The 22,476-nt window shown below is 36.7% G+C and overlaps 1 protein-coding gene across 1 annotated transcript; it reads left to right on the top strand.

Moving 5' to 3' along the window:
• Positions 1-611: 611 nt before the first annotated feature.
• C9orf72 (C9orf72-SMCR8 complex subunit) lies at positions 612-21,231 on the top strand. Its single transcript, XM_014054754.2, has 11 exons — positions 612-757; positions 4,222-4,708; positions 7,672-7,728; positions 9,555-9,650; positions 12,736-12,800; positions 14,577-14,649; positions 15,699-15,815; positions 17,632-17,867; positions 19,454-19,511; positions 19,852-19,961; positions 20,064-21,231. Exons 2-11 carry the CDS (start codon positions 4,265-4,267, stop codon positions 20,248-20,250), a joined length of 1,443 nt encoding a protein of 480 aa, XP_013910229.2. The 5' UTR covers positions 612-757; positions 4,222-4,264; the 3' UTR covers positions 20,251-21,231.
• The last annotated feature ends 1,245 nt before the right edge of the window (positions 21,232-22,476 follow it).

The raw sequence follows: 22,476 nt of genomic DNA, 5'->3' as shown, positions 1-22,476 counted from the left end.
ATACATTAAAATGAAATTTGGTTGCATACAGCTCTCAAAGGGTCACCGCCTCCACTATATACACTTAGGAGTCAAAGTAATAAAAGCTTTTGCTTTCTTTAACAATCACGTATCTTTCCATTTTTTTTAAAGCAAAGTTTTGATTCTTACCATAAGCCAGCCAGATAAATATTTTCAATAGCGAAATTATAACTATCGTGTTAAAAGATTTCTAGCTGATCCATGCGTTCTAACTGGAACCCTTCTGTAGGAAACCCTCCTATCCTGTGATATCACTTTTAAAGGTGTAGGAGGAACCTGCAAATAAGAAAAATAAATGCAGGGGGGGGTTGCGTCCCAAAAAGGCCATACATACGTATGCCTGTAGCTCTTGGCTTCCGTATGACTTTCAACCTCGGAGGGCCACGGATACCTTTTCTTTAACTTGCTGACTTTACAGGGCTGCATTTCTTATGCCGACAAAGAGCCGTAGTTAGACGGCTACACATTCACTCTCTGCCATTCTTACCTCTAGGCTGAATTCTCACTACAGTGCTTAAAAAAAAAAGACTTCGACCCTTACGTCACTTCAACTCTCCTCCCCCCCCCCCGCCTCTTCCTCGGAGTGGATGGGAGTTCGTCGGCGTGAAAGTTCAGAGCCGTCCGAAAGACGCATGCGCGCCGATGGGTTGGTTGTGTTTATAATCGGGAATGGCTAGTAAAGGGAGGAGAGGGATAACGTGGTTTCTTGGCGGGCTTCGGACAGTTACGCGCCCAGGTAAGTAGGTGACGGCGACGACGATGATGATGATGATGATGGGAGCGGGTATCGCACCTTCGTCTGACTGCTTTGCCCTAGAAGCCGAGTTCGGGTCTCCTTTTGAGATTGAGTGGTCGTTTCCCAGTGTAATAACTGGCGCTCGAGGGGCTTTCCTTCAACTTATTGAACCGACTGAACATCTTATAGGAACGATCTGTCTGAGCACCAAATAAATGACTAAAAGAGATGGGGGGCGGGGAGAGATAACCCTTAAAGTGACGGTGTCTGACTGGTTTTGCTGGCTTGCTGTGTTTCAGAAGTAAATATGGGATGGGAAATTAGGGGAGAAAATATAATATCTCCAACATAATAGGAAGGAAATGCAGCAGTGGTAACTAAAGCTGGCAGAGATGATAACTGGAGTCCAACTCACAAAGATTTCTTTCTGGTTTCCATGAAAAAGCTATTTGGTCTGAGAAAATTGGCTGGTCTCTTTTTGGATCTGAAGTTAATTGCAAACTTGGGTTTCTTGGGAGGAAGAGAAAAGAGGTCTAGAGGACCCAACATTAATATAAATAAGTATAATCTTTATTGTCATTGTACTTAAATACAACGAAATTGGTTTTATACATAAATATGGAAGGACGCTGTGGCTCAGTGGATAAGATGCTGAGCTTGTCAAACAATATCAGTTTGGCTGTTGGAATCCCTAGCGTCGCATAATGGAGTGAGCTCCCATTATTTGTCCCAGCTTCTGCCAACCTTAGCAGTTTGAAAGCACGTAAAAAATCTATTCCCATATCCAAGTCAAATTAGATTTAGATGCTTATAATTATGGCACTTGTGGAAAGGAGATATACACAAGAATCAGAGGTACAACAGATTTTTTCCATTATAATTATTGATAATTGCATTGTAGCATTAGTCCAAAATCACAGGCTGAATGCACAAATTGAGAGAGTAGAAAAATAGGAACCACATTTGGTGGGAAGGTAACAGCGTTCCATGCGCCTTTGGCATTGAGTCATGCCGGCCACATGACCACGGAGACATCTTTGGACATTGGCTGGCATATTTATATGTATGCATGTATGTGTGTGTATATATATGTATGTATGCATGCATGTATGTATATGTGTATGAATATGAATATATTGAATATATATATATATATATACACATACACACACATACATACATACACACACACACACACATACAACATATATTGAAATCAAGGCTTTCAAATACATATATATGTATGTGTATATATATATATACATATACATATACATATACATCATATACATATATATACATATATATACATATATATACATATATATACATATATATACATATATATACATATATATATACACATATATATATATACACATATATATACATATATATACATATATATATATACATATATATATACATATATATATACACATATATATACACATATATATACACATATATATATACACATATATATATATATACATATATATATACATATATATATATATATATATATATATATATATATATATATATACATATATATATATATATATATATATATATATATATATATATATATATATATATATATATATACATACATACATACATACATACATACATACATACATACATATATATATATATATATAGGTTCGATTCCCAACAAGGGTGTGGCTAGCTGATGAGAGCTAAATAGCTTGAAATAGATCTATACTAGTCTCCCTTTATTTGTTTATCAGCATAAAATATAACATATATATATATAGTATTTGTGCTGATAAATAAATAAAGGCTATATACATACATATATATACACACACACATATACATACATACATACATACAAACACACAAACACATACATACATATATATTTCTGCCCCTCTCAAATTGTGTGAGGATTCAAAGTTGACACTGTACCCTGAATTTGTGTGTTCACCTGAGGTTATATATACATATATATTTAAGACATATAGCATTTTACAATATATTTTATATTAATAAAAATGCAGTTTCTATTAGCAGGACTCTAGTGACATATTGTGTTAAATATAATTTATTTGAGTTTGCTGTATATTTTAATGTTTGTATTATTCTAATTGTTTTTATAATCCCCAGTTCAAAGCGTGTTGATAGCTTGTCTCTTCAGCTTGTTTTGCAATGTTCGTTGACATAGACACATATTGTCTTGCGATTTTTTTAAAAAAAGTTATAAACAAATTCCAGTGACTTCTTGGAGTTACCAAATTTGGACTGTAAAATTCTGTCTGCCACCTAATGCAGCTAAGAGAGTTTTCTGTGTCTGTATCACATTTCTGTCATCCTACTGATCTGGTAGCCCTCTTTGCCACCAAAGACTACTTTCAATGTAATAGTAATATTTTTGGAGGGGACATATTTTAGATGGAATACCAGATTTCTCTACAAATATGTGATTACTTAAGTAGGTGAAACTCAACCTTGAACTGAGACATATTGAGTAAGCCAGGCTTCTATTTTCTTACGAAACTTCCTTAGTCAGGTTTTCTTGGGCTTGCACCATAGAAGGAAATTAGTGGAAATGCTCTGCTTTTACCCCAAATAGAAACAAAATGGGAGAAGATCGTTTTACAATTGTTATGTAATTACTATTGAAATATTGAAATTCTCTTTCAATTTCATGTTTTTTTTAATTAGTTGCCTCACATTGAGTTTCTAAATAAACTTTTTCCAATAGTTTGATAAGATGAATTATTATTATACCACCACTGATTTTTGTTTGAGACAAAGCAGTGCTATGCATATTAAGAATCTCTCAGTTGTTTAAGCATTTTCTCAGTTCCAGCGGTGGGAGGAAAAATCAAGTGATTTCTGTAAATAGTCTCTTTTGTACCTAACCCATTCCCCCCACTCCCTGCGAGTGAAAAGATTGGAGAAAAAGGGATTACAAGAGAATAAGCAGGTATAGAATGTGGACTATACCAAGTATTTTGTGTAACATGCTACATCTGTTGATGTTACCACTACAGCATTGCTTTTGATATGCATTTCCCATTTGTGTGCCTGCTTACTCTCCTATAATCCCTTTCTCTCCAAACTTTCCACTCTAGTGGATGGAGCAGGAAACAGTCAGGAACAGAACAATATATACTAACTGTAATGGTGATCATGATTGGGGAATGCTGCAAAGATTATAAATGCAGATATTGTTCATAAATGTATTTTTTCAGAATCATCATAACTAAATAGTAGCTGAGCGTGACAGTCACTAAGTAAGGATTAAACTTGCTTTTTTTGGAAATCTGCAGACTGGACATTTGTAACGCCTAGAAGTAGAGTAAGGATCTCATGTAGTAGTTTATTATGAACTTTGCTATCTACACAATTATTTCTGCTAAAAATTGCACTTCAAGATTTAGAGCATCAAAATGCTTTGTATAAACATTTTTGTTTTGCTTATTTTGCAGCATATGCTTTTTAGGTTTCAATAATGTGACTGCTGAGATCATCATGTCTGCTCTCTGTCCTCCTCCTTCTCCTGCTGTTGCCAAGACAGAAATTGCACTAAGTGGAGAATCCCCTTTATTAGCTGCCACATTTGCATATTGGGATAATATTCTTGGTCCCAGAGTCAGACATATTTGGGCTCCAAAAACAGAGCAACAGCTTCTCAGTGATGGAGAAATAACATTCCTTGCAAATCATACGCTCAATGGAGAAATACTTCGAAATGCAGAGAGTGGCGCAATAGATGTGAAGTTTTTTGTTTTATCTGAGAAAGGAGTCATTATTGTGTCCTTAATTTTTGATGGAAATTGGAATGGGGACCGAAGTACATACGGATTATCAATAATACTTCCACAGAGTGAGCTTAGTTTCTACCTTCCCCTGCACAGAGTTTGTGTTGACAGATTGACACACATTATAAGGAAAGGAAGAATATGGATGCATAAGGTAGGTTGTTTTTTTTTAATTGAAATTACTTCTAATACATTGTAATATTTCTACTTGTTAAACAATTTAGGTCAGAAGATCTGTCTCTTCTCAATGTTAAATATCACAAGTTCTAACACATGGCAAACAAGACAAGACTGAAGCTTTTATCTTGTCATTGGTGTTCTGATATCCTCCATTTTAAAAATAAACATTTTTATGTTTATGAGTCCAGATTTAGTCATACTTTGGCAAAACGAGTGAAACCAGTGAAACTTGTTTATCATAATCAATTTCATTAGCATTCAGCTGACCTTGGCTGTTCTCATAAACGTAAGCCAGTTCAGATCTGTTTAGGAATTAGTGGAAGATAAGCAGGAAATTTCAGGACTGAATGGTATACTGGAAAAATGCATTAATAAACCATGTTCAGGAAACCACTAGGAGCTTAGATTGATTTAAGAGAGATTCTAATTTTAACTTACATAGATTTATTCAAGAATGATTAACGTGAAACCAATTCAGGGTTTCAGAAGCTGAAATAATAAACCTTCAGGACATATTTAAGAATTCATAGCTCACTGTTCTGTAGTATTATGGACTAGTCTTAATTGTCTCATTTTTCATTATTTCTATTTTTATTTTACTTGATTTTATACTAATTATAAGGCTATATTGGCTGCCCAGAGTTGCAATTGGTATTAATTGATTAAAAATGACATATACAGTAATTCTGAAAAAAAGTAATAGAAGTTCATTACATGCAACTACCTAATATGGACCATGTGATGCAAACTTGCTCAGAAATATATATAGTTTCTAATAGCCAATAAAAAATGTCTTCCTGTTAGAAAAGAGCTAAATTGGTTCTGATCAGATATTTTGGATTAGAACTTTTCTAAAACCCACTAAACATGAAAATTAGTATGGCAGTTAATGTGTTGGTCTAGCAGCAGGGAAACTAAGGCTGTGGATCACTCCAAGCCACAGAAATGTACTTTTTCACCTACTTCACTGGCTTGACATTAGAAAAAATAGCAGCATTCATTTCTGAATGAAAGGTGGGATATGAATAAAATAGGTTGTTAATGGCGCAGAACATCTGGAAGGTTATCCAGTGTTTTCTTCCTAACTGATCATATGGCATAACCATTTATCCAATAATGTATAGTAATTTTAAAAGAATCTCACTGGCTTTTTTCATGTAGGATTCATTAGATTGTTAATTATGAAAAACATTTGTAGTCCCTGATTTTAACATAGATTATTTATTTTTAAAGTACCGTGTTTCCCTGAAAATACGACAGGGTCTTATTTTCTTTTTACCTACAAAATATGGCTTGGGGTTTATTATGGGGGGAGGGTTTATTGTTTTGGGGTTGCCGGGCAGCTGCTCTCTTGCGAGCGGGCTCCCAAATAGCTGGGCACAGCCTCATAGGCGAATGGCTATGAAGCGACCACGCTCATGAGCAGCCATCTGGCAAACCCCCTTTGCAGCCAGGCACAACGCCATTCACTGACCTAGGGGTATCACCTAGCCACGTGAACGCCTGTTCGCCGCCACCCGGCTCCTGCAGCTTGGCGCCTTCCAAATGCCAGTGAATGACGCTCTGCACGGCTGGAGTGGAGGGGGGGGGGTTGCATGAGCGGCTGTTCTGCTCTCACTCACCCCCCTCCCAGCCTCAGGATGCATGGCCCAGCTCTCATTACGGAGCCAGGGCACCTCCGTCGCTGCCGCCATCCCAGCCTGGCTTTTTCTGTGGCTTCCAACCCGAGTCTTTCGCCAGTCACCGCTCTGGGTGCATGCTCTATGGTTGTGGGCCAGCTGCCTGCAGAGCGTACAACCATAGAGCGTGCGCCCAGAGCGGCCACTGCCAGAAATCTCAAGTTGGAAGCCGTGGAAAAAGTCAGGGTGGTATGGCGGCAGCAGCGGAGGTGCCCTGGCTCTGTAATGAGAGATGGGCCATGCGTTGGGAGGTGGGTGAGCAAGAGCGGAACAGCCGCTTGCGCAATCCCCCTCTCCAGCCGTGCAGAGCACCATTCACTGGCATTTGGAAGGCGCCAAGCCATGGGCGCCGGGGGGTGGCGAATAGGTGCTCATGTGGCTTGGTGATACTCCTAGCGGCTGCAAAGGGGGTTTGCCGGGTGGCTGCTCATGAGCGTAGTCGCTTCAAGGCTGTTGTGTTGCGCTGCTGCGACAGCGCAACACAGCCATTTGCCCATGAGGCTGTGCCTGGCTCTTTGGGAGCCTGCTTGCAAGAGAGCAGCCGCCCAGCAACCCCACTCTTCAGCTGGGCACAGCGCTGCTCACCAACCTAGCGGTATCTCGAAGGCACCAAGCAACACGATCACCTTTGTCTCCCCCCAGGTTCCCGTGGCTTCGCACCTTCGAGATACCGCTAGGTTGGTGAGCGGCGCTCTATCTAGCCAGAGGTGGGTTGTCCAGGGGGCTTATATGTGGGGGGGGGTTGTTATATTTTTGCCCACCCGAAAAATGTGGCATGACTGTATTATGAGGACATGTCGTAATTTCGGGGAAACACAGTATTCATGAAATGAATAAAATAAAATGTACTTCAAGGGAAATGTTCGCAAAATAATTCTGAGATGATTTTGGATTCTAATAATTCTGTGTTCAAATATAATTCAAATGTTATGCAAAGTGAAACATTCTTGCACTTTGTTGTTATGCTCCAGTAGGATAAATGGTAGTATCCTGTTTCTGATTGCTAACAATTTGATAGAAAGGAATAGATTGGAGAAAAAAATCTGAATAGATCATAATTTCCCTTGAATTTTATGCCTGTGCAAGAGTCTAAAAACATATCTCTGTTTGGTTTATCATGCATAATTTTATTTTATTGTCATTGGGTTTGAATACAATGATAAGTTTGATTTTTTAAATAGAACCACATTTAGGTCAAAATTTGTTTGTAAAAAGTCAAAAGTCTTTATTGTTTGTAAATAAATGTTTTCTATTTTAGGAAAGACAACATTTCCAGAAGTCTATTATGGAAGGTGCAGAAAGAGTGGAAGATCAAGTAAGAAAAACACATATAGCAAAATGCTGAGAATAAAATATGCATACACACACACACATACACTCACACATATTTTTTTCTGAATAGTGGGTAGAAATGCAATGATGATGATGTTATCTATTCAGTCAACTCTTGACTCTTGCCAATTCTATGGGCCAAGTCTGTCTTTCTCTCTCTCCACATCTTCTGATCTTGCACTGGTTTTTTTTTTTTTTTTTTTGAGTTTTTCTATGCTCTGCCTGGTGTCAGCTTTGATTGTGTCCACCTATTTGGTGGCCTGGTTTCCTTTTACCACTAACTTTTCATACAGTCAATCCTTGAGTTTCACTTAGCGGCCTTTCAAAGTTACAACATAACACCAAGTATTTTTGACATACTCCCGAAGTTACAAATATTGCAACACCATGGCAGTCATTTACCCTTATGAACGACCCCATAGACACTGTAACATTCACCCTGTCTATTCCCCTCCCTGCTCCCCCCCCCCCCGGCCCCGCTGCATCTCCACAGGCACTAGGACAGTTTCTTGGCCTGCTTCAGTCTTCAGTCTTTGGTGTGTTTGCAGAAAATGGAGTCTTAAAGTACCACAAGAACTTATGTGATCTCACGGTACTTTAGGCATCTGTTCTCTGCAAATGGAGGTCTGGATGAGATCTGTGGCAAAAGGCTTTGTAAATGGAGGGAAGGCCTGAAGTACCAAAGCCTTCCCTCCATTTGCAAAGCCTTTGGCTGTCTCTGTAAAAAGTCGTTGCCGCCGAGAATGGAGCCCGGGAGGGGTGCATGTATCCCTCTGGGCCTCCATTTACAGCGGCAAAGTCCTTTCTTCAAGTCCTTTGCTGATGACAACAGAGCCTGGGACATAAAGTAAGTGACCCAATCAGGCAGGATTGGGGGAAATCCTGAGATATCTCGGTGGGTCGAGGGAGGCCTTAAGGTTGTCAAAAGCACCAAGCCCCCCATGGCCTTCCTTACCCTGAGATACCTCATTCACTGAATGATTCACACATTCGATTAGCAAATGCATGGGCAAAAGCAGGGAGTGATCACATTCAAATTACGTGATTGATCCTACGAATCCTTGGGTTACGAATGTAATTGGCAGGTTCCATTACATTGGTAACTCAAAGATTACCTGTTGGTAACTCAAAGATTACCTTTCTCCAATGAATTCCCTCCCATAGCACAGCCAAAGTTAGGGAGACACAGTTCTATGATTTTGCCTTAGTGACATGTCTGGTTATGTGCTCCAGAAAAGCCATATGAAGTTAAATTATGTTAAACCACATAGAAAGTGGAAATCTAAATATTTAAATATTTTTATTCCACAAAAACAGTTAAGATGAATTGGGAGTGTCTTTAAGAGTGGTCATTTCCTAACAAAGTAGAACAATTTGTCAAAAGATTTCTCTACATCATTCATCTATCAGAAAAAGAATTGCCAATATGCATGAATGTTAGGTTATACATAGTTGAGATTTATTACATTATATTGAATAAGAAATGAAGCACGAAAGATTTCCTTTTGTAATCTCTTAATTATAAAGTACAATTCTATATTCATTTCATTTTTAGCTTGCTTCCATCCTAGATCAGATTACATTATATAAGTTCAATTTTAACCCCCTGATTTAAAAATGTACACATTTTCACTCTTGATTTCCTATTTCTTTGATGATTTTAGAATAAATCTAAAAAATATTTTTTTCAAAATTACTTTTAATTTCTCTCTTTTTTTCCTTCAAAAACCTTTTTGTCGTTAAATAGTCTTTTCTTACAATTTTGTTACAATTTTGTTTTATTTAATAAAAAATTGATTTACTGTACAGGGCCAGAGTATCATTCCAATGCTGACAGGGGAGGTAATTCCTGTGATGGAACTCCTATCATCTATGAAATCACACAGTGTTCCAGAAGAAATAGATGTAAGTCTTTGAATTTAAATGTTTTATATTGGCTTATCCAAGTATAACATACAAAGAAAAAAAACATTAAAACTAAGAAAAGAAAACTTGTGAAATGTGGTGGGGAAGAAGTGTAAAGGGAAACAGTGTAAAGGGAATAAAAAAAAATGTGGTTGTAATGTTGTTATCTTCTCCTGTGCTAAAGAGAGTCAGAAATCAGAAGAAATAGATGTAAATCTTTATGTGAAAGGAAGAGAGCCAATTTGATGTAGCAGTTAAGACGTGAAGCTAGAAATCAGGAGACTGTGAGTTCTAGTCCCATCTTGGTCACCTTGTGCCAGTCATTCCCTCTCAGACCTAGGAAGAAAGCAAGGGTAAGAAGGCAAAGCCAAAAAACCTGCAGGAACTAATCCAGGCAGTCACTAGGAGTCAAAAGTATACTTGACAACACACATGCGTGTGCACAGAGCATGAAAGGAAGTACCTGACTTCCTTAGTTTTTTTTTAACCACAGGTAGTCCTTGACTAATGACCACAATTGAGCCCAATTAAGCAAAACATTTCTTAAGTGAATTTTGCCTCATTTTATAACCTTTCTTGCCACAGTTTGTTGCAATTATTAACAGTTGTTAAATGAATTTGTCTTCCCCATTAATTTTGCTTGTCAGAAGGTCACAAAAGATAATCACCTGATCCCAGGACACTGCAATTGTCAAAAATACATGCCAGTTGCCAAGCATATGAATTTTGATCATATGACCACAGGGATGCAGCAGTTGTTTAGTTTAGTTAAGTTTAATGAAATTTGTATGCCGCTCACTCCCATTGGGACTCTGGGCGGCTAAGTAGTAAGTGTGAAAAACAGTCATAAGTCATCTTTTTCCGTGTCATTGTAACTTTGAATGGTCGTTAACTGATCGGTTGTAAGTCAAGAACTACCTGTATTTTGAATTCCATTTAGGCAAATATTAATGTGTGGTGAACAATTTATTCCTTTGGCTGCTTAGAAATGTAAGATGTACAGATGTAAAGCCGAAGCATGTACTTTAAAGTCCCAGCAGGTGGCTGACTATCTCTGAAACTAGGCCAGGTCAAACCTGGTTAATCCTTTGGTGGTGGACCTCTTGAGAATTCCAAGTATATTAACTATATTGGAAATTTTAAAACATTGAAAAAAGGCAACAGCAGACACTTTACTCTGCCAAGAAGAGTGCATTGATGCAACCTCCACCGCTTTGTTTTTTGTCTTTTTGAATATAACTACCCTGTTTCCCCGAAAATAAACCCTTCCTGAAAATATTGCAACACAGCAGCAGCCATGAGGTAACCACAGTCGCTGCCTTCTGCACCTCAAAAATAATAAGACCTCCCCAAAAATAAGGCCAAGCACTTATTTCAGAGGTCAAAAGAAAATAAGACCCTGTCTTATTTTCGGGGAAACACGGTAGCTGCCACTTTTAGTCTGCCTTTGAACATGTGAATATCATGTCAGACTCCAAAAAACTAAGTAAAACATCCTGAATTTCTTCTAAGCAGTTTCTTTCATTATTCCACACCCGTAGAGAGAAATCTTGCCAAACTAAAGCTATCTGCATCATTAAAGATACACTCTTAAGAACTCCTAAAGAGAAGCTGTCTTGATCTTCTTCCTCACAACCAAATTAAACTTTGCTGTTTCTTGGTTTCCTGGAATGCATCACCTCCCTCCTGGCAATCAATCTACATTTGACCACAGATGTCCAGTTTTATCATGTGTTGGTGAGAAAGGGTTAGAACAGAAGTGTCAAATTAAAGGCTCACGGGCCAGATGGAGCCTGCAGGGTTCTTAGACCTGGCATGCAGGGCTGGCCCGTGGTGCTTCTGCCAGCAAAAATGGGGAGGCCATTTGTGCAGCAACCCCGGGGTCCCGTTTTTGGCCGCAATGGCCTCCTGCAGCCCTCTGCCAGTGAAAACAGAGCTCGGGGAGATCCATTTTTTTCTGGCAGAAAGCTGCAGAAGGCCATTGTGGCTGTCCTCCTGAGCTCCATTTTTGCTTTCGGCGGGCTAGCCAAACAAACTAAAAACAAAACAAAACAAAAGGAGAAATGTTTTCCCTTTTGCATTTGAGCATCAAAGGGAGGACAGGAAAGGAGAAAGGGAAAAAGGAAAGACAAAGAAAGCTAGGAAGAGAGTAAGGAAGAAGAAAGAAGGGAAGGAAGAAGAAAGGAGAATGAAGAGGGGAAGAAAAAGAAGGGAAGGAAGGGAAATATAATGAGAGGTAGGGAGGATCTGAGGGAAGTCCTGCCTTAGCACTTGGCCACCACAGATGCCCCTGACATGAGTGACGTTGAGCTGTCCCTGGCCCCCTTGCCCCCCCCCCCCAGGTCAAACAACACTGATATGGCGCTCAATGAAATCAAGTTTGACAACCTGGGTTAAAACATCACATTTGATAGACAGAAACTAAAAATTGCCTTGAATAAGAAATTTGTACGCTCCTTAACGCTGGCAGAAATACTTATTGAGGCTGACTGCAGTGTATTATTTTTTTAACTTTCTATGAGCCGTGATGGCACATTGGTTAGAATGCAGTATTGCAGGCTAACTCTGCTCACTGCCTGGAGTTCAATCCTGACTGGCTCAAGGCTGACTCAGCCTTCCATCCTTCCGAGGTCAGTAAAATGACACAGATTGTTGGGGGCAGTAGGCTGACTCTGTAAATCATTTAGAGAGGGCTGTAAAGCACTATAGATAAGTGTAAATGTTATTGCTATTGCTATGAGAATTTTTTGGAAGATGTTGGGGTCTTTAAATTTTTCATTGTCATCAAATATCTTTATATAGGTGTTTATGAATATTTTCAGGCATCTAGGTTGTATCAGAAGTGGTTTTTATTTTTGAAAAGGCAACTGGAGTAATTTTTTTTTTTAGAAGAAAAAGACATTTCGCTTCCTATCTTGGAAGCCTCGTCAGTTGTATTGGATAGTGTTGGAGATGGAAGGATAATAATTTCATACTGTCAATAACTCTGACTTTGCTTTTTCAAAAATAAAAATCAGTTTTGATATGTTCATATCTCTGATTTTCATAATAACTGAACCTTATTCTTCTTTTCATTGTATTCCAGATACATGATACTGTGCTTAGTGATGATGACATTGGTGACAGTTGTCACGAAAGTTTCCTACTTAAGTATGTTCTGTTTTTATTACACTTTTGTGAAAACACATTGAAAGTGGAGATTTAATGGTGGATCCCGTAGATAGGGGACTTGTTGGGATAGAAATTGATTAGTTTTTGTTACAGAAAGTTAAAGCAGGTTTTTAAAGAGAGCCTAAATTCTTTTGAAAACTTCAGTTGAAAAATTGATAATTTTTTAAAGCACAAAAGCCTTACAAATACAGGTAGTTCTTGAGTTATGACCATAATGAAGCCTGCCTATTATGGTTGTAACTCATGACATTTTTACAACCTTTTTGTGGAGGTCATTAAGTGAATTGCCACAGTCAGTAAGTGAGTGAATAAATTGCTATGGGTGTATTTTGCCAAAAACCAGAAGTAAATGTTGGTTTTGGTCAAAAATATCAAAATGTCATGTGACCCTGTTGCCAAACTTCTAAGAGCAGTCCTGTGACCAGGGGGATGGGGCGAGACCATAAGACTTTCGAATCTGGGATATAAGTAACCCCCAGGTAGATCTGTCAGAACTTCGAACATCACTAAGTGATAAGTCATAAGTTGAGGACTATCTGCATGGAAACAGGTATGATGAAATTTAAAGGGGATACACTAAATGCCATTTGTGAAGAGAAGGAATAACAACTAAAGTGGGTTTGCAGTTTTCTTCTTTCACACTTGCTTTCTCTGGGGGAACCCCCACCACTCCCCAGAAATGAAAAGCTTCAGGTTAACGTCTAATGTACTTCTGATAAAGCTTCATTGTGCAACAAGCAGGAGCTCAGAAGATATTTTATTTTTCATACTTTTTGTTTTTAGAATTCTTACTTCAAATTATAACTATAAAATATAGTTGTAATTGATAACTTTATGAAAGAATTTCTTTTTTAAAAAAAAAGAGATTTGATCATGGATATTATGAACCTGAAGTGTATTCAATGAAATATGGGTCTTCTTTAAAAATATGGCTAGCCATTCTTTTTCTTATCCAAACTTTCCTCTATATCAGTGGTTCCCATCCTTTTTTTTTGGCCCTGCCCCATCTAAGCATCTCTAAAATCCTGATTCCCCCCCCAACCCGTGACATATAATTCTTACTTTACTCAAAAAGTGAACTCTACTCACAAGAAGGAAGCTTAAAATGCCATTAACTTGGTTTAAACAAGGTTCAAATTGCCCCCATTAAAAATCAAATTGCCCCCCTGTAGGCATGGGCCCCACGTTGGAAACCACTGCTCTATATAGATAGTCCTTGACTTAAATTTTTACTACTAAGTGAAGCATTTGTTAAGTGAGTTTTGACCCATTTTACAATCTTTCTTGACACAATTGTTAAGTGAATCACTGCAATAGTCAAGTTACTATCATGTTTGTTAAGTGAGTCTGGCTTCCCCATTGCCTTTGCTTGTCAGGAGGTTGCAAAACGGGATCACATGACCATCATAAATATGAGTCAGTTGCCGAGTACCTGAATTTTGGTCACATGACCATGGGAATGCTGCAATGTTTGTAAGTGTGAAAAACAGTCGTGTCATTTTTTTCAATGCCATTGTAATTTCAAATGGTCACTAAATGACGGTTGTAAGTCAAGGACTACCTTTATATGTACTCTTGAAATTGTATTTTCAAGTTTTGTTTTGCATATGAATAGGGTATGTGTGAACTTTCAGATTTTAGATTAAGGGCACTATTTTAAAAGACTTAAAAAATAAGATTCTGAAATATGTAAACTTGGCTCCAACTTGTAAATTTTTTTAAAAATCACTTTTTTAACCTCTGCTTAATATTCAGGGCCATAAGTTCACATCTGCAAACCTGTGGTTGCTCAGTTGTTATAGGAAGCAGTGCAGAAAAAGTTAATAAGGTATGTGTCTTCTATACAGTGATGGAAACTATTTCCCAAATAGGGTGATTTAATTAAAATCATAGAAGCAATAATTTTATTTTGTCTGCAGAAATATTTAGTGCTTTGGAAGAAGTTAGGGGGTGAAGGAAAGATCTGTTTAGCTAAATTTTTAATATCAATTTATTCAATTTACCCATAAACATCTGCCGTTTCCAAATCTTGTCTTAAGTTTGAAATTCAAGAATTCCTGATCTGGATACAGAAAAGTCATGCATGAGATTTGTATACAAGTACTATTTATATGTTTGATTTGTATCTTGCTTTTATTCAAGAACTCAAGATGGCAAACATTTATCCCATAATAACCACACTTTAAGGTTTGATCAAGAAAACTAACGTGTTTTAGCCCTCAGGGAATTTTCTAGGAAATCCAGGGGTTTTCTGTACTTCTGTAATTCTGCCCTATATAAAAAGTACAACAGAACTGTCAATCTACAAAAATTTTGTCAAGGTAATGATGATTTAAAGCTGACCAGCCAATGTAAGGCTGTAACCTAAAATGATGAAATGAGGATGAGTCAGTCAGCAGAGGTATAGCCGCTTAAGAAGCCGGGTTATTGCCACTTTAAAAAGCTGTCTATATAAAGGAGTCCATGAGAGTGTGTATCTCTCTCCTTGTATATCTCTCTCCTTATGTCCAGTATCCATTGTTAAGTTCTCCGTGTAGAGTTAAGAAGATTGATTGCTTATCAGGTAATTACTACCACATATATTTCTGTATATGTTGTATTTAAACCACTATTAAATGTCTAAGTCTCTGTGCTGTGTTTTGCTCCTGGGTTGTCTCCTAATAGTAGTCATGCTGCAAACATTCTTGACAATTTTTCTACATTATTTCAGTATATATACATACATACATACATACATACATACATACATACATACATACATACATACATATATATACATACATACATATATACATATATACATATATACATATACATATACATATACATATACATTTATTTATTTATTTATTTGTTTGTTTATTTATTTATTTACAGATAGTACAGACACTGTGCCTCTTTCTCACGCCAGCAGAGCGAAAATGTTCTCGCCTTTGTAGAAATGAAACATCTTTTAAGTATGAGTCAGGTCTATTTGTGCAAGGGTTACTGAAGGTAAGATATTTTCTTTCTTCATGCATACAGGAAGGTCTCAATTAGTGCGGATAATGAATCCCACAAAATGGTTGCATTATTCAGATTCACACTATCTGAGGCGATATTTCTGAGGAAAATAGGCTAATTGTTTCCTGCTTGATCGATATGGGTAATGAAAATTTCCAGACGTAAAATTTTATATGGTAATTAAATATGATAATAAAAAATTAAAACTATACTTACAATTTAAATTTATTTTAATGAAGTCACAAAGTAGTTTTAGAAAGCAAAATAAAAAACCAAATTCTAAATATCGTTCCTAAAGGTAAACTTACACTGACAAAATGTCTTTAAGGGTTGTCAAAATACTTTTATCAACCGAGACAGATTGGTTGTCTCTTTCTTTAAATCTTCATTATAACCTGCCACAAGGCCTTCTAGATAGATTTTACAAATATTTAAAATAAATAAAGTGAATAAAGGAGAAAAGCTGGAGAATAGACTCATAATCAAAGTGTCATCTATATTCTTGTATAGTTCTTCAAAATGAGCCTCTTCTTTTTTTAGCTTTCCTCAGCTTGAACCTTCTTTTCTTCATTTTGCACATGGAACAATTAACATCTAAAACCCCAAAAGCAAGGATACATGTGCTATTCCCAACCATGTATGCGCTACCCTCACATTAAATGTGACCTGGTATCAGTTTATATTCTACACTTAAATCGAGTATTGAATCACTCATACTAATCAAAACCTATGTGTATTGTTAAAAACCAAGCAATTAGAAATCCCCTTTTCTAATCAAAACAATTCTGTAAGTTACACTATTTTCTAGATGATCTCTTCCATCTTGCTTTTTCCTTTTAAGTAGATTTCTAAAGTCAAGAAAACGTAGTTTTCAATGACATAAATTATTCAGTTATCTAATTAGTAAAGCCTGCTGCTTTCTTAGTTTAATGTACATTAGAGTTCGTTTGATTAAAGGGAAAAAAATTGACATCTTTGCCTTTCCTTCTCATATGCAGAACACTTTCTCTACAGGTTAGAATATTATTGATGGAATTATTTCTATTTTTAATTATTTACTTACATTATTACCCTGATCTTACAAAGAACAAAGCTACTCCTAGATTCATTTACTTTAGATTCTGACCTCTTATGCTTCATTTCTAAAAGTTGTAACATTAAAAATAAACAGAATAAACCAGATAATTGCATGAATGAAATGTAAAACTACCATTCTAACCATGTTTCTGACTGAGGTAAGAAGGACTGATTGTATCATTGCCTCAAGGGACTGTGTAATGGTTGTAACTGAAAAGCTGTCCAACATTATTGAGGTAGACACACAAAGAATTCAATTGGAGAGTCATGATCTGTGTATCCTTGGAAAGAAATTCCAACGTTTCATTGTGATCTATACATTGTGAGTTTCTATGAAGTCACTTCCAGTTTGACACATACATTTTCAGTCATTTAAGGATAGCTAAGGTTTCTAAGGGACTGTCGGTGGAGTTTAATAACAGCAAAGTTCAGTTGGCTCAACTTTTCTATATTTAATACTGTAATCTTTACTCAGAAGACACATGTTTTTTGTTCACTAATGTATAGGGAAACAGCTATTTAAATCCAAGTACTAGCAATTGTATTCCAATGAATTGAAATAGATTTCATTTCTGAGTACCAATGCATATTTTAAACAGTAGAATCTTGAATATTTTCAGGACACAAGTCAAACTTTAAAGGACAGTCTTACTTTTAAGACTGACAAAGAGTGACAATTGTTTCAAAATGATATTTTGCATTTTTAATTTTTGAAATTTTATTGTGGCAGGATGTGACTGGAAGCTTTGTGTTGCCTTTCCGTCAAGTGATGTATGCCCCGTACCCTACCACGCACATAGATGTAGATGTTAACACAGTGAAACAGATGCCTCCATGCCATGAACATATTTACAATCAACGACGGTACATGAGATCTGAACTAACAGCATTTTGGAGAGCTACTTTGGATGAAGAAATGCCTCTAGATACCATCATCTATACGGATGAAAGTTTTACTCCTGACTTGTATGTATTTTTGAGGAGTTTACCAAAATGTTATTTGGTACTGTCCGTTGTGAGTTAATACATTTGAGTAAATACAGTGAGCAGACATTTGAATATAGATGTGCATTTTATGTTGGTGTTCATCATCATTCAGATATAGTATCTGTATCCTTTTTGTGTGTGTGCTTACATGCCTGTGTCAGTCTGTCTGTCCGTCTCCCTCCTTCTCTCCCTCCCTATCTCCATCCTGTTAATAGTTGATCATCAAGGAAGAAGTTATCTATCATCTCGCTGTCTTTATTTCAATTCTAATGCTGGTTGCTGTGTTTGTTATAATTCATTTTTTATATTTAAATCTATAGTTTCAATCACTATACAGATAGTCCTCGACTTACGACCACAATTGAGCCCAAACTTTCTGTTATTAAGTGAGACAGTTAAGTGAATTTTGCTCCATTTTACAACCTTTCGTGCCGCAGTTCTTAAGTGAATCCCTGCAGTTGTTAAGTTAGTTATGCAGTTGTTAAACGAATCTGGCTTCCCCATTGACTTTGCATGTCAGAAGGGGATCACATGGCCCTGAGACACCGCGACTGTTGTAAATATGAACCAGGTGCCAAGCTGGCTCATATTTTGATCACATGACCACTTTGATAACATGACCAATTGGGGATGCTGCAGTGGTCATAGGTGTGAAAAATGGCCTTGGAACTTTGAATGGTCACGAAATGAACTGCTGTAAGTCGAGGGCTCCCTGTACCTTGTGCACAGGGTTTGGGGTAAAATGTAGACGGGGTTTCCCATTGCTTTCTCTTGCACAGTGTGATAGGTGGCTTTGCGGTGTCACTAAGATGATTGTTCACTTCCAGAAACCTTTCAATATTTCCTCTGTCTGTTGGTAGCTGGGATTGCGTTCAGGCCTTTGGTGAGCCTGCTAAACGTATATACTTGTGGCAATCACTTCTGACCTTCTTACTCATCCCTCCCAAGAACAACCTCCCTGTCCCAATGAGATAGCAGGGCAGGATCATTTTGTGAAGTGAGGGGTAGGGTAAGTCCGGTTTCTGTCTTCCTTCTGCATGTTAATAGCTAGATCAGGTCAAGCTAAACCTGGGTTCAATATCTTGCTTCTCACAGTGAGCTACAAGATGCCTGTGAAATAAATGGAGACGTAGTCCTCTTCTACTAATGTTCCTCTGGAACTGCAGACACCTTGTCCCCAGTTTTCAGACAATATTTGATTCTCAAGACTAATAATCCCTGATAGATCTGTTCTCTGTGAATTTATCTAATCCTTTAAAAAAAAAGCTTTCCAAATTAATAGCTGTCACTTTTTCTTGTAATGGATTCCAACTGTTTATTCTCTGCTATGTGAACAACAGTTTTCCTTGTCTGTCCTAAATCTCCCTACATTTTGTTTCCTGGTCCTGGTAATTTGAGAGAGATTATTATTTCTTCCCCTCTTTCTCCATATTGTGCATGGTTTTTTTAAAACCATTTTTATTGTGTCCTCTCTTGTTTGCCTTTTTTTGCAAGTTAAAAATAGTCCCCAGTGTTCCAGGATTTTCTCTTTTTATGCTTTATTTTGTTCCTCTGTATTTCTGCAGGAATGTTTTCCAAGATGTTCAGCACCAAGATACTTTAGTAAAAGCTTTCTTAGATCAGGTAACTCTGTTTCAGTTTACTTAAAACTAATAATACGGCACATTGATGATTAAATATTCATTTTGCATAGTTTTTCTTGAAAACTTATTTTTTTTAGAAAATATGTAATGTATTTAGAGCACATAAAGCAAGGCTGAGCAATTCTTCAGGTATTTGGGAATAAAATTTCATAATTATTGGGGATGTAGTCCAAAATAAGTTTTGAAAAAATATTGTCTGCAGCAATCATATAAGTTTAATAAAAATAAATAAAGGTAGTGTTTGCAGGAAAATGGGGGAGCACTCCAGTTAAAGGAGATTTTTTCAGGATGTAATTTGTGTGTGTGCCAATTCTTAACAGGTCTTTCATTTGAAACCTGGATTGTCTCTAAGGAGTGTGTTCCTTGCACAGTTCCTCTTAGTCCTTCACAGAAAAGCCTTAACTCTCATCAAATACATCGAAGATGATACGTGAGTTGTAAAGTCAAAGGAAACAATGGGGTTGGCTAGTTTGCATCTTGACATAGTTTTAAAGTTTTCTGCTTAACCACATCTTTATTCTTCAACTTACAGGCAAAAAGGAAAAAAGCCTTTTAAATCTCTTCGTAACTTGAAGATAGATCTGGACTTAACAGCAGAGGGCGATCTTAACATAATAATGGCTTTTGCCGAAAAGCTCAAACCTGGTTTACATTCGTTTCTTTTTGGTCAACCTTTTTATACCAGTGTGCAAGAACATGATGTCCTAATGTCATTTTGAAGACCTTTCAATATGGGCTGGTTGCAGCCACATAATACTATTTGAAAAGTTTTTGTAAAGGGAAAATAATCCTTTTTTTCGTAATCACATGCTGCTCTCCATTGCAAGTGAATGTAAGTTTACACTACAGCCTGTAGAATGAAGAGGGAAAAGAATTTGCTTTCAAATCTATTCAACTTAGGCAGGCTCAGAGGCTCTATTTTGCTCATAGTAAGAAACAATATCATTACGTGCGGTCAGAATGCTAACTGGAGCTTTCAAAACCATAAAGCAAGAGAAATGTTTTAAAATAGTTTTTGTTAGAGCACAAAGATAGTTTTTGTTAGAGCGTTATCATTTTTGTTCTTGCTTTTGGCATTGGGCAGAATGAGACAGTCACCCCTTCTCTATTTTGAGATACTAAACTACAAACAAGTGACACATGCTGACACTGCTTTAGATAGTACCAACTTACTTCCTTCTATCACACTTTTCAACAGCTCCTAGAAATTGGATGTTTGGATGTTTATTATACTTGTATGTGGCATTATCTATTTAAATATAGCTATAAAACATTGTGCTTAGAAAAGTCACTTAGTTGGAATTGGACATGATCCTGGGGAGTATTTTAAAATTAGTAAAGTATCACCAATCATACTAGTGCTCAGCGAATCTTCTCTGTTGCTGGTATGTTAGCACAGATGTCACACTGCTTAATGACTGACCACAGTTGTATGTAGAGAACAAAGCAAATACAAAAGCTAAGCTTTTGCTAAAGCGGGTTTAAGTAATTCTCTTGTGTTCTGAATGAAAGCCAAATAAATATGCTTATTCTATATTTATAAATTGATGGATGGTAACAAAATTCTGCTTTTTTTCTTAAATGACATCAGCTTCCACTTGTTTTGTACATGTCGTCTTTGTGTCTGCATGGTATTGAATATTTATATTGATTTTATTATGCAGGTTTCATAAAGTAAAAAATCTGAATGTCTGCTGTTACATGTTTCAGTGCATTTATTATTTAATTATAGTGAAGAGAAGATGCCAAAGGCGGATATATTTATGTGCAATATGTATGTGTTTAATATGATTTAGGAAATGCACTTGTCAAGGTTTAATGCTGTTTTCAGCATTCCATATATGAACTGGTGCTCTCATGGAATCTTAGTCATTTTTCTTCATCAATTTATCAGTGATGACTGAAATGAATACTTAATGTTTTATAAAAAGTTTTCCCCACTAACCTTTACATCTTGTGAGTTTTAAACTTTTCCTATTAAGGAAATGAACAAGGCAGTCTCTGTCAATCTCTGGATGTTGTGGTTCCCTAGATCTCTGAACCTGTTTTTTTTTCTAAAATGATGTACTATTTCACATTGAGAAAGCTATCAAAGCATAACTTGATTGGGGGAGGGAGAAGGTAGAAGAGAAAGCTTCCTTCCTTTTAACAATATATGGAATAATTCTAAAGTAAATGCTAAATAACTTGATGTTAAGAATACATTTTATCTCAGATTAAATAGTTTCAGGTCATGGTTATGCTCACCTAGAATTAAGAAATCAAATAGTTCAGTATTTGAAGCTACTGTACAACTATATGTGGTGTTCTTCATTCACAAATCAATAAATGGAGAATATTGAAAATAACAAGAGGTGGTAGACTTGTAGCTCTCTAAGTCGAACACTAACTCCAAAAAATTTACTAGTGATACCCAGGAGTAAGGAATTCTAGAAGTTGTACAGCCACACTTGAAGCTCTGATCACTTACTCTGCTAGTAAGTATTTGTTTTTTTCTGGTAGAACATTGGCAAAGTAAATATTCGAGGAGAACTACAGGTAAATTAGAAGTTTACATTTTCAGAAAAATCTTGTGATAGTTCCAGGGGTTAGCTTAAAATAAGTGCATGCAACTGCATCTCACTGTTGAAATTATCATTAGCTAATTCATTATCTTAATCAGTATTCACTGTTGTTCATGCATTCAGTTTAATTCGTCTGCGATAGACCTTGGAAAAAAGTATCTGGCCTTTTCACTACTGGTTTGAGGAGGGGTTTGTAGTTCTAAACATCTGATAGGCACAGGATTAAAAAAATGTTGATCTAAACTTGATGCATTGTAGGTTTCTATGTATTTTTCATGCTTTCAGTCTTTCAAAAAAATGCAAGAATAGATGAACCCATTATTTCCTAAGTCATTAAATGACACTTTGAAAGATGGCGTACAACATTTAATTTTGTTTCAA

This window comes from Thamnophis sirtalis, unplaced genomic scaffold (assembly GCF_051295495.1).
Source record: "Thamnophis sirtalis isolate CommonGarterSnake01/CBP01778 unplaced genomic scaffold, rThaSir2_p1.2 scaffold_5, whole genome shotgun sequence".
In the NCBI taxonomy this organism is placed as follows: domain Eukaryota; kingdom Metazoa; phylum Chordata; class Lepidosauria; order Squamata; family Natricidae; genus Thamnophis; species Thamnophis sirtalis.
Note: the sequence above shows the minus strand (reverse complement) of the source record. Positions and strands in the feature narration are given on the sequence as shown.

Bases quoted from the DNA above. Each gene is read 5' to 3' on its own strand.
- C9orf72 (XM_014054754.2), top strand. From the start codon at position 4,265: ATGTCTGCTCTCTGTCCTCCTCCTTCTCCTGCTGTTGCCAAGACAGAA. The intron at 15,816-17,631 runs GTAAGATATTTT...TTATTGTGGCAG, and splicing joins TTGTGCAAGGGTTACTGAAG to GATGTGACTGGAAGCTTTGT. The intron at 19,512-19,851 runs GTAACTCTGTTT...AATTCTTAACAG, and splicing joins TAAAAGCTTTCTTAGATCAG to GTCTTTCATTTGAAACCTGG.